This window comes from Entelurus aequoreus, linkage group LG14 (genome assembly GCF_033978785.1).
Source record: "Entelurus aequoreus isolate RoL-2023_Sb linkage group LG14, RoL_Eaeq_v1.1, whole genome shotgun sequence".
NCBI classification, from domain to species: domain Eukaryota; kingdom Metazoa; phylum Chordata; class Actinopteri; order Syngnathiformes; family Syngnathidae; genus Entelurus; species Entelurus aequoreus.
The window spans coordinates 51,203,409-51,217,185 of NC_084744.1; the positions used below are offsets into that span (position 1 = coordinate 51,203,409).

The 13,777-nt window shown below is 35.0% G+C and overlaps 1 protein-coding gene across 4 annotated transcripts in view; it reads right to left on the bottom strand.

The window, feature by feature from the left end:
• The window catches only part of rapgef6 (Rap guanine nucleotide exchange factor (GEF) 6), a 265,100-nt gene that overhangs the window by 64,171 nt on the left and 187,152 nt on the right, over positions 1-13,777 (bottom strand). For all 4 annotated transcript variants that reach the window (XM_062070137.1, XM_062070138.1, XM_062070136.1 and 1 more), the window contains 2 exons: positions 12,952-13,110; positions 8,711-8,863 (listed from right to left, as the gene is read on the bottom strand). In XM_062070137.1, the coding sequence (XP_061926121.1) occupies positions 8,711-8,863; positions 12,952-13,110 (312 nt within the window). The remainder of the gene's footprint in view (positions 1-8,710; positions 8,864-12,951; positions 13,111-13,777) is intronic.

Below are 13,777 nucleotides of genomic sequence, written 5' to 3' on the forward strand. Positions count from 1 at the left end.
AGAGCAAACCGGTGAAATGTAACAAGAAAAATGTGCAATGTTGCATCTAATTTTTTTCTTTAAAACCATCATTGCTCAAAAAATAATAATGAATCAAAATCAATGTTGTTTTCAATTATTGACCTATTACTATCCAATTACTTGACATCAAATATTCCACTTTAAAATATTTTTTTGAGAAAATATTGCATATATTCTGTGTTCGCCATATACAAACTAAGTTTTCTTTGACAAAAAAGGGCATAAAACAAACAAATTAATACAAATACAAATAAATTATCAAAATGTATTTCGACAGATAGATCTGAAGTTTATCTCAAGATACAAGCATTAAAAGTAAAAATTGTAAAGATAAAGCATAACTTATTTTTAACACTTTTATGAGTGGGACCCTTTTGGGTCCCTGAGAATTTGTGTGGGAATTTTTTTAAACTGTCATTGTTAAAAAAATAATTTCTCAAAATCAATGTTTTATTTTTTGGGGGGGAATTGAATTATATTTATATAGCGCTTTTTTCTTGGGACTCAAAGTGCTTTACATAGTGAAACCCAATATCTAAGTTACAATTAAACCAGTGTGGGTGGCACTGGGAGCAGGTGGGTAAAGTGTCTTGCCCAAGGACACAATGGCAGTGACTAGGAATGGCGGAAGTGGGGATCGAACTTGGAACCCTCAAGTTGCTGGCACGGTCACTCTACCAACCAAGTTATGCCGCCCCATATATATATGTATATATATTATTGACCTATTACTATCCAATTACTTGACATCAAATATTCCACTTTAAAACATTTTTGGGAGAAAAATTGCATATTTTGTGTGTTTGCCATATAAAAACTAAATCTTCTTTGACAAAAAAGGGCATGAAACAAACAAATTAACACAAACATTAAAACAATTATTACAATTTATTTTGACGGATAGATATGAAGTTTATCTAGAGATTTAAGCATTAAAAGTAAACATTTTAAAGATAAAGCATAACTTATTTTTAACGGTTTTATGAGTGGGACCCTTTTGGGTCCCCGAGAATTTTATGGGGGATTTATTTTTTTAAACTGTTATTGTTAAAAAAAAAAAAAGAATCAAAATCAATGTTGTTTTAAATTATTGACCTATTACTATCCAATTACTTGACATCAAATATTCCACTTTAAAACATTTTTGGGAGAAAAATTGCATATTTTGTGTGTTTGCCATATAAAAACTAAATTTTCTTTGACAAAAAAGGGCATAAAACAAACAAATTAACACAAACATTAAAACAATTATTACAATTTATTTTGACGGATAGATATGAAGTTTATCTAGAGATTTAAGCATTAAAAGTAAACATTTTAAAGATAAAGCATAACTTATTTTTAACAGTTTTATGAGTGGGACCCTTTTGGGTCCCCGAGAATTTTGGGGGGGATTTTTTTTTTTAAACTGTCATTGTTAAAAAAAAAATAATGAATCAAAATCAATGTTGTTTTAAATTATTGACCTATTACTATCCAATTACTTGACATCAAATATTCCACTTTAAAACATTTTTGGGAGAAAATATTGCATATTTTGTGTGTTTGCCATATAAAAACTAAGTTTTCTTTGACAAAAAACGGCATAAAACAAACAAATTAACACAAACATAAAAAAAATAATCAACATTTATTCCAACGGATAGATCTGAAGGTTGATTCAAGATTCAAGCATTAAAAGTAACAATTCTAAAGATAAAGCATAACTTATTTTTAACACTTTTGTGAGTGGGACCCTTTTGGGTCCCTGATTATTTGTGTGTTGTTTTTTTTTTTAAACTGTCATTGTTCAAAAAATAATAATGAATCAAAATCAATGTTGTTTTAAATTATTGACCTATTACTATCCAATTACTTGACATCAAATATTCCACTTTAAAATATTTTTGGGAGAAAATATTGCATATTTTGTGTGTTTGCCATATAAAAACTAAGTTTTATTTGTCAAAAAAGGGCATACAACAAAAAAATTAACACAAACATAAAAAAATAATAAAAATGTATTTCGACGGCTAGATCTGAAGTTTATCTAGAGATATAAGCATTAAAAGTAAAAATTGTAAAGATAAAGCATAACTTATTTTTAACACTTTTATGAGTAGGACCCTTTTGGGTCCCTGAGAATTTGTGTGGGATTTTTTTGAAACTGTCATTGTTCAAAAAATAATATTGAATCAAAATCCATCCATCCATCCATTTTCTACCGCTTATTCCCTTCGGGGTCGCGGGGGGCGCTGGAGCCTATCTCAGCTACAATCGGGCGGAAGGCGGGGTACACCCTGGACAAGTCGCCACCTCATCGCAGGGCCAACACAGATAGACAGACAACATTCACACTCACACTCACACGCTAGGGCCAATTTAGTGTTGCCAATCAACCTATCCCCAGGTGCATGTCTTTGGAGGTGGGAGGAAGCCGGAGTGCCCGGAGGGAACCCACGCAGTCACGGGGAGAACATGCAAACTCCACACAGAAAGATCCCGAGGCCGGGATTGAACTCACGACTACTCAGGACCTTCGTATTGTGAGGCAAATGCACTAACCCCTCTGCCACCGTGCTGCCCTGAATCAAAATCAATGTTTTAAATTATTTACCTATGACTTGACATCAAATATTCCACTTAAAAAAAAAATTGGGAGAAAATATTGCATATTTTGTGTGTTTGCCATATAAAAACTAAGTTTTCTTTGACAAAAAAGGGGCATAAAACAAACAAATTAACACAAACATTAAAAAAATAATCAACATTTATTTCGTCGGATAAAGCTGAAGTTTATCTCAGGCTATAAAAGTATTACAAGTAAAAATTGTAGACATAAAGCATAACTTATTTTTTAACACTTTTATGAGTGGGACCCTTATGGGTCCATGAGAATTTTTGTGGGATTAAAAAAAAAAAGTAATTGTTCAAAAAATAATAATAACTCAAAATCAATGTTATTATGAATTATAGACCTATTCATGACTCAAATTACTTCAAATATTCCCAAACATTTTGGTGGGAAATATAGCATATTTGGTGTTTTATCTATAAAAATAGGGTTTTCTTTAACAGAAAAGTCATAAAACATAAACTTTTTTAAAGTGTTGAATTAAAAGAAATTAATATATGACTATTTTTTTACATTTAATGACAGACCTTTTTGGGTCCCCGGGACCAAACTCGAGAGAAGCCCTTAAGTTAAAAAAAAATCGATATATTGTATTGGATTTTCAAAATGAAAAATGTCAAAATGGTCCCCGCATGCTTTCATTTTTCAGTGCGCGGCCCTTATTGGAAAAGGTCTGGACTCACCTACACTATAAGAAATAAAACCAGAACTTAAGTCAACATGAATCCTAAAAAGGACAAGTGAAAGTGCAGCTTTAAGGAAGATACCTTCTGATATTAGTAACCTTTTGGTTTTGTTTCCACAAATGACTTCCACTAATTACAATGACAGGAAATATATTAAAAAAAAACAAAATAAATTAATGAAAACATAACACATTAAAAACTATAAATGTATGAACCTAATATTACTTTAAAAAAATTAAATGTATACACTTTTTTAGTTTGTGAATGATCTTTCAGGTTTTGAATTTTACTAACGATGTATGTGTTGTTTTTTCAAGCTAATATGGATAACTAATTTATAAGTATTACTTTTTTATGCAGATTTAGGTGTCCACACTAGGAGGTAAGAAAGAGTCCAACAAAACGGCGATAAAGTGCCTCGCTCGGCCAGCGCCATCCTTTCCATGATAACAACACAGATGTCAAGTCGTCCCTAACTAACATTTTGCACTTTTCAAACATTGCGGGGCTTTTATTGGCTTTCAAAACACTGTTGTAGCATTGTTGGTGTTGTTTCAGATAAAGTTTGATGTGTTGAAGTGTGATGCTTTTTCCCCTACTTATAATTCTGTGCAAAGAGCATGCAAAAACGCTTCCTCTAAAAAAGTGAAGAAGTCCTATATCCTACGTGTCAAAGTCAATGAATGATCTATGGCCCCCGGGATGATATTTGATTAGTATTAGAACCGGCCCGCAGGCCACAGCCGCCTGCTGCTGTTTTGCACATATTAATACTCCATCAGTGTTGGCGCTAGGAATTTTCAAAATGGGGTCCCAGGGACCCCATCAAGTCATAAAAATGGGGTCCCACAGTAATTTTTTGGGGTCCCACTTTTTGTAACCGTTTTGAAAACAAATGATAAATGTGTGCATTATTTAAGACTCCAATTACTTCACATATTCCCAAACATTTTGGTGGGAAATATAGCATATTTTGTGTTTTATCCATAAAAACAGGGTTTTCTTTAAAGGCCTACTGAAATTATTTTTTTTTATTTAAACGGGCATAGCAGATCCATTCTATGTGTCATACTTGATCATTTCGCGATATTGCCATATTTTTGCTGAAAGGATTTAGTAGAGAACAACGACGATAAAGTTCGCAACTTTTGGTCGCTGATAAAAGAAAGCCTTGCCTGTACCGGAAGTAGCGTGACGTCACAGGAGGTAGGATTCCTCACAATTACCCGTTGTTTACACCTGCAGCGAGAGAGATTCGGACCGAGAAAGCGACAATTACCCCATTAATTTGAGCGAGGATGAAAGATTTGTGGATGAGGAACGTTAGAGTGAAGAACGAGAGGCAGTGCAAGGTGTATCTTTTTTCGCTCTGACCGTAACTTAGGTACAAGGTCTCATTGGATTCCACACACTCTCATTTTTCTATTGTGGATTACGGATTTGTATTTTAAACCACCTCGGATACTATATCCTCTTGAAAATGAGAGTCGAGAACGCGAAATGGACATTCACAGTGACTTTTATCTCCACGACAATACATCAGCGAAGCTCTTTAGCTACGGAGCTAACGTGATAGCATCTGGCTCCAATGCAGATAGAAACAAAATAAATAAATCCCTGACTGGAAGGATAGACAGAAGATCAACAATACTATTAAACCATGGACATGTAACTACACGGTTAATAATTCTCAGCCTGGCAAAGCTTAACAATGCTGTTGCTGACGACGCTGAAGCTAACTTAGCAACTTAGCAACCGGACCTCACAGAGCTATGATAAAAACATTAGCGCTCCACCTACGCCAGCCAGCCCTCATCTGCTCATCAACACCCGTGCTCACCTGCGTTCCAGCGATCGACGGCGCGACGAAGGACTTCACCCGATCACAGATGCGTTGGCGGCTAGCATCGGCTCGCGCGTCTGCTATCCAAGTAAGTAGTCCTTGTTGTGTTGCTACAGCCAGCCGCTAATACACCGATCCCACCTACAACTTTCTTCTTTGCAATCTCCATTGTTCATTAAACAAATTGCAAAAGATTCACCAACACAGATGTCCAGAATACTGTGGAATTTTGAGATGAAAACAGAGCTTTTTGTATTGGATTCAATGGGTACGAATACTTCCGTTGCCGTCGTGTCGTCACGCGCACACGCATCATCCAAAGACGTTTCCAACCGGAAGTTTAGCGGGAAATTTAAAATGTCACTTTATAAGTTAACCCGGCCGTATTGGCATGTGTTGCAATGTTAAGATTTCATCATTGATATATAAACTATCAGACTTAGTGGTCGGTAGTAGTGGGTTTCAGTAGGCCTTTAACAGAAAAGGCATAAAACATAAACTTTGTTGAATTACATTTTTTGTTATATATGACTTACAGGTATATTTAATATTTAATAACTGAGACCCTTTTGGGTCCCCTTTTTTTGTTAATTTTGCAGGCACACACCTCAGAGTCAGATATATTAGTACTGGACGCATGCTAACTGTTAGCATGCTAACATTAACATGCTAGCTTTTTTTGGCTAATTTTGTAGCTATACCCGTCAGAGTCATATATTTTGGTTCTCGACGCATGCTAACGTTAGAATGCTAACTTTTTGAGCTATTTTTTGAAGTTGTCCACCTCAGAGTCATACATTTTGAGACTTGACGCATGCTAACTGTTGAGTATTTTTTTGTTACATGACACTATCCGTCTTTGATTGATTGATTGAGACTTTTATTAGTAGATTGCACAGTACAGTGCATCTTCCGTACAATTGACCACTAAATGGTAACACCCGAATAAGTTTTTCAACTTGTTTAAGTCCACGTTAATCAATTCATGGTAAAGCGTGTTAACTGTTAGCATATCAGTTCTGTTTCAGCGAAATTGCATTTTGTAGTTATATGTCTGTGGGGGGGGGGGACGTGGCCTGCGGACCTGCAGCGAAGCGGGGTGTGTCGGGATCGGCTTCGAGATTAGTGACAGGTGCGTAGATGACACAGCTGTGAGTGTTTGTCTGATCACCTGTCGCTCTGTTAAAGGCAGCAGTCGGGAAGGAGAGGAGGTGGTTGATGGTGGAGAACAAGCGAGAGAAACTTTAACATGGCTGAAAAGGACAACTTAATGCAAAATAAATTATTGTTTGCACAGATGAACACGGCTGTCATGTCCGTCATTGGTGGTCCAGAGAACCCGGAGGAGCAAGACCTCCACAATGTCATAGTGATAGAATTTAGGAAGTAGGTTTTGAAGTATTATTAGTAAGTACGTAAGAATAAGTATCATGCATCACACCCTCGATGGTTGATTTATTTAACAGGTAATAATGATGTGTACGTTTGATGGTATGGATGCAAAGTGGCGACAAATAATTCTGTCTACTTTCTCATTTAACAGAAAAGAAGCTTCTCGAAAAGGAAACATTCTTTGAGGAAGTAGGAGTAGCAAAGAGAAAGTGTTGTGGCGAGAGGCAAGTTGAGGCCATTACAGGATCAATACGTGATCGATACCTGATTGGAGAACAGATCAGAGGTCCTTGGTGAACAAAGAGGAGCTAATGGCGCTAACGCTTTCATTGATGGTTCCTTCCATCCCTGGCAAAGCTGCCGATTGCTGGAACGTGTCAGGATAGTGAGCCTGAACTTGACCTTTGAACCCAATGTTTGCTAGAAAATGATCGACCCTCCAACCAAGCCTTCAAAACGAACAGTTTGCTTGCACTAAATCAATGAAAAGTCAAACTTGTCTTTGAATGTCAACGTCATGGATTCATCCATCCATTGTCTACCCCAGGGGGGCTGGAGCCTATCCCAGCTAAGCTTTACCAGTCAAAATCAATTGTGTTCTTTCTTTGTGAGACAAGAACAACTGTGATTTCACCTTTGACCTTGCCACACTCAAAATCAATAGTGTGCCTGTTTGCAGACAAAACTTACGAGTGAAAACTGGGATTAGTTGGTAAGGACCAGAATCTTTTTTATTTTAAATTTTTATCTATAACTTTGTATTATTTTTATATATTTTTTATTTTTGTATTATTTACTTTTTAATTATAATTGTTTTAATAAATATTTTAATTAATATATATATATATATATATATATATATATATATATATATATATATATACTGTAAATATATTTATTTTTATTTTTTATTTTTTTAAACAGAATCAACTCTAACATTTAAACTCAGCCAAGTGTGGGGTGTCACTCAAAATCAATAGTGTTCCTTTTTGCAGACAAAACTTACGAGAGAAAACTTGGATTAGTTGGTAAGGACCAGAATCTTTTTTTATTTAAAATTTTTATCTTAACTTTGTATTATTTTTATATTTTTTTCATTTTTGTATTATTTACTTTTTAATTGTTTTAATAAATATTTTTATTAATAAATTTTTTTATTAATATATATATATATATATATATATATATATATATATATATATATATATATATATATTTTTTTAAAACAGAATCAACTCTAACATTTAAACTCAGCCGAATGCGGGGTGTGACTAAAAATCAATATTGTTCCTTAGGCATGAGTATCGAATCCCGCCGGTTCTACGGATCACCGATCCACGTAAAATCTACCGGTGCCATGTTACAGTACCTGGGTTGCGCTTGAGAGCGGATTATACGGAAAGTTGCAATTTTACATGCCAAGAAAGGAAATCGACTCAAAAAACCCTCCAACATAAGTAAAGTAAGGCTCCAATTTTCCTAACAAGTGCTAACTCGATGCTAATATACATTGAATTTGCTGTTGACATGCTACAGATTAGCATTAGCGATTTTACATGGCGATTTCTACACTTTCTAATGTGTTAATAAAAACTACGACTAAGATGCACGTTACAATCAAACAGCTGGTGCGTAATACTTACAGTACCGTATTTTTCGGACTATAAGGCGCACTTAAAATCCTTTCATTTTAATCCTTGTAACCCGGTGCGCCTAATGACAGAAAAATTATTGTTGTGCTTACCAACCTCGAAGCTATTTTATTTGGTACACGGTGTAATGATAAGTGTGACCAGTAGATGGCAGTCACACATAAAAGATACATGCAGACTGCAATATGACGCCAGTAAACAGCAACACTTTACATGTTCCATTGAGAATATAGAACATCACACACGGCGCTCAAAAATCGGTCAAAATGTCACACTTATCGTTACGCCATGTACCAAATAAAATTGCTTCGAGGTCGGTAAGCAAAACCAGATTTATTCCGTACATTAGGCACTGTACATATTTTAAGTGCGCCTTATAGTCCGGAAAATACGGTACTGAAAATTGATACTGTTGACTACCGATATAGATTCCCTCTTCTAACCTTTGACCTAAGCTACCGAGGTCATTTTGCCAGTCAAATTCAATAGATGTGGCGCCTACCTTGATGACGATGTGGCCCTTCCTGGTGCCGCTGCGGTCCAGCTCGCGGTGCTCCTTCACCATGACGATCTCGCCCTCCTCCTCCACCTTGTGCGTGTTCTTCTCCACGTGGTTGAGGATACGCCAGTAGTCCTCCTGGGCCACGCACACCAACTGCCGGCACAGAGGGACATGAGGACGGGCGCCACAACAAAAGGCGGACAAAATGTCATGTTCTGCTTTTGCTGAGCGCTACTTCTCTGACTTCCTGGAGGTCAGAGGACAGGAAGTGACACGCTGGACGGAGGAAGTGGGACGTAGATGTTACCTTACTGGAGGATGGGCGACGCGGTCTAAAATCTATACGGTGATATATATTGCAGCCTCCTGCGACATCGATATATATCATAATATGTTATTTTGTCGCGGTCAAAAGTTGACATACACTTGTAAAGAACATAATGTCATGGCTGTCTTGAGTTAACCCCAATTTCTACAACTCTTATTTTTTTGTGATAGAGTGATTGGAGCACATACTTGTTGGTCACAAAAAACATTCATGACGTTTGGTTCTTTTATGAATTTATTATGGGTCTACTGAAAATGTGAGCAAATGTGCTGGGTCAAAAGTATACATACAGCAATGTTAATAATTGGTTACATGTCCCTTGGCAAGTTTCACTGCAATAAGGCGCTTTTGGTAGCCATCCACAAGCTTCTGCTTGAATTTTTGACCACTCCTCTTGACAAAATTGGTGCGGTTCAGCTAAATTTGTTGGTTTACATACATATACATATATACATACACACACACATATATCTATATATACGTATATACATATATAAATATATGTATATATATACATATATACATATATGTATATATACATATATAAATATACATATACAGTACATATATATATAACATACTGTATATACATACATATATACATATACATATATATATATATATATATATATATATATATATATACATACATATATTATACATATATACATATATACATACATATATACATATATATATATATATATACATACATACATATATAAATATACATATACAGTACATATATATACATATATAACATACTGTATATACATACATATATATACATATATAACATACTGTATATACATACATATATATACATACATATATGCATACATATATACATAGATATATATATATATATATACATACATATATACATACAAATACACATATATATATATACACATATATACATACAAATACACATATATATACACATATATACATACAAATACACATATATATACACATATATACATACATACATATATATATACATACATATATATATATACATATAGATATATATATATATATAATATATATATATATATATATATATATATATATATATATATATATATATATATATATATATATATATATAGAGTATATACATACATACATATATATACAATATATATATATACATACATATACATACATACAGTATGTATATACATACATACATACATACATATATATACACACATGTGTGTAAACAATAACAAAATTGACAATAAACAATTTTGTGACACTAAAAACTATTGATCTAATAACTGCAGTACTGATACTATACTTGGTATCCTCTCAATATTTGTGTCCATCGACCCACCTCTGTTAAAATTCAAGAGTTCCAGCCAGTGTTCATTTTGTTGACTAAAAATATTCGCCTAAGTTATCGTCAACAGTGTTAATTTTTGACAGCAGTTTAATTTAGTTTTAGTCATGGTCTTTTGACGAAAATGTATTTTAGTCATCTTAATTAAGTTAGTTTTAGTCGACTACAATTACAGTAAATTTGGTCGATTAAAATATAAAGTATAAAAGATAACGCATCTTTGAAGTTGTCTTGAAACCACTTGTATTCATACTTGCCAACCTTGAGACCTACGAATTCGGGAGATGGGAGGGGTGCGTGTTTGAGGTGGGCGGGGTTTGGTGGTAGCGGGGGGTGTATATTGTAGCGTCCTGGAAGAGTTAGTGCTGCAAGGGGTTCTGGGTTTTTGTTCTGTTGTGTTTATGTTGTTTTACGGTGCGGATGTTCTCCCGAAATGTGTTTGTCATTCTTGTTTGGTGTGGGTTCACAGTGTGGCGCATATTTGTAACAGTATTAATGTTGTTTATACGGTCACCCTCAGTGTGACCTGTATGGCTGTTGATCAAGTATGCATTGCATTCACTTATGTGTGTGTAAAAGCCGCATATATTATGTGACTAGACCTGCACGCTGTTTGTATGGAGGAAAAGCGGACGTGACGACAGGTTGTAGAGGACGCTAAAGGCTGTGCCTTTAAGGCACACCCCCAATATTGTTGTCCGGGTGGAAATCGGGAAAAATTCTGGAGAATGGTTGCCCCGGGAGATTTTCGGGAGGGGCACTGAAATTCGGGAGTCTCCCGGGGAAATCGGAAGGGTTAGCAGGTATGCTTGTATTAAGGTTATTGTAGAGCATCTCAAAAACTAAATTCACAACAAGAGCCGTTTTAGTCAGGGGAAAATAGGTCGTTGACGATAAGTAAGACCAACATTTTTAGTTAACAAAATTAACACCGGCTCGAGCTAAGCGGTTAGCATGACTTCTTGTATCCTCCTGTGGTGTGGAATGTTGCATGTTTTGCTATTCGTCCTCTTCTAGCCCTCCAGTGATAATGCTACTTAGAAGCGGCTTTGCGTTGCATAGGGACATTAGGCGAGGACGCTACATTGCATTAAGGATGCATTGGTTGCAATTTGCAGTGATACAGCTAGAATGTCTCATCAACATGATATGGCGATACAATTTAAATATCTACTGTCAGACAATGTTATTATTGATATTGTCTATATCGCACAAACCTATCAGAATATGTGGACAATTGTCAAAGTACAGTATGACCTTTAACTTCCAACAACCCAATCATTAAAAATCAGTAAGATAATAATAAATATGGTGATAATAAACAATAAAAAAAATTTAAACAAATAATAATGATAACAATAATAATAGTAATAATAATAGTAATAATAATAAAATAAAAACTTAATAAATTGAAACCTGTTCATTGGTAAAATGAATAAATAAATATTTGGAAGTCTTGGCTCAGACAATACTTCAAATAAGTATGAATTTTGTTTGCATTAAGAGAAGTGGAAAATATAAAAAATGTGTTGAACGAGTTAACTTTTGACCTTATTAGAGTGAACAGGAGGACATTTAAAATAGTTAAAGTTCTTAAGAGAAGTTATGTTTTAATCTAGAAGATTTTAGAGAAGGCGCCAGAAACAATAGAGGGCAAAAAATAATAACTAAATGATTTGAACTCAATATATTGTTGACTGATGACATGGAAACAATAATAAGAATGAAATCAATAGCTGTTGTAATTCGGTAAAAAAATGCAAATATTCAGAAAATAAGTGCTTATCTTGTTAAATAACGAAAACAACAGTCATAAAAAAAAAATTCAAGATAAAATAAATACACATATACATTATAATAATTAGGGATGTCTGATAATGGCTTTTTGCCGATATCCGATATTCCGATATTGTCCAACTCTTTAATTACCGATACCGATATCAACCGATACCGATGTATACAGTCGTGGAATTAACACATTATTATGCCTAATTTGGACAACCAGGTATGGTGAAGATAAATAAATTAAAAATAAGATAAATAAATTAAAAACATTTTCTTGAATAAAAAAAGAAAGTAAAACAATATAAAAACAGTTACATAGAAACTAGTAGTTAATGAAAATGAGTCAAATTAACTGTTAAAGGTTAGTACTATTAGTGGACCAGCAGCATGCACAATCATGTGTGCTTACGGACTGTATCCCTTGCAGACTGTATTGATATATAATGTAGGAACCAGAATATTAATAACAGAAAGAAACAACCCTTTTGTGTGAATGAGTGTAAATGAGTGTGAATGGGGGAGGGATGTTTTTGTTTTGGGTTGGTGCACTAATTGTAAGTGTATCTTGTGTTTTTTTATGTTGATTTAATAAAAAAATAAAATAAAAAACCTGATACCGATAATAAAAAAACGATACTGATAATTTCCGATATTACATTTTAAAGCATTTATCGACATCTCTAATAATAATGTGTTTGAGGTAAATCAGCAATAACTTCTGATTGAAATGGAACCAAATCAAACAACAACAAAAAAGCCAAACGATCGTTGTGAGCGTACCTGGCAGTCGTCCCCTTTGGTGCGGACTTCTCCGTTCATGAACTGCTTGTCCAAGGAGGGCGAGATGCCGAAGCTGTTGCCCATACACAAAGTCTCCACTCGGCCCTCCAGGTGGCTGATCTCCACCGCCCCGTTCAGGATCACGTACCACAGGTCCAGCTGTGGACACGTCACATACTCAAACATCATTACAATAAGAATAATTAGGGGTGCAGCATAAATATCGGACAGATGATTATCGGTACCAGGAGTTATGACGTCATACCGATAATTCCGATTTAATATAAAAATTAGGACGCACCAATCCGATGCAAACAGTCAATAGGTACCGTATTTTCCGGACCAGAGGGCGCACCGGGTTATAAGGCGCGCTGCCGATGAATGGTCTATTTTTAATCTTTTTTCATGTATAAGGTGCACCGGATTATAGGGCGCATTAAAGGAGTCATATTATTATTATTTTTTTCTAAATGTAAAAGACTTCCTTGTGGTCTACATAACATGTAATGGTGGTTCTTTGGTCAAAATGTTGCATAGATGATGTTTTACAAATCATCTTCAAGCCGCTTTCTGACAGTCGCTTCAGGATGCGCCGTTTTGTGGGCGGTCTTATTTACGTGGCTCACCTTCGACAGCGTCTTCTCTCCGTCATCTTTGTTGTAGCGGTGTAGCGTGCAAGGACGGGAGTGGAAGAAGTGTCAAAAGATGGAGCTAACTGTTTTAATGACATTCAGACTTTACTTCAATCAATAACGGAGCAGCATCTCCTCATCCGGAAAGAACAACAAGGCCGGAAATGTGTCCCGTGAAAAAACGTCTCTCTAAT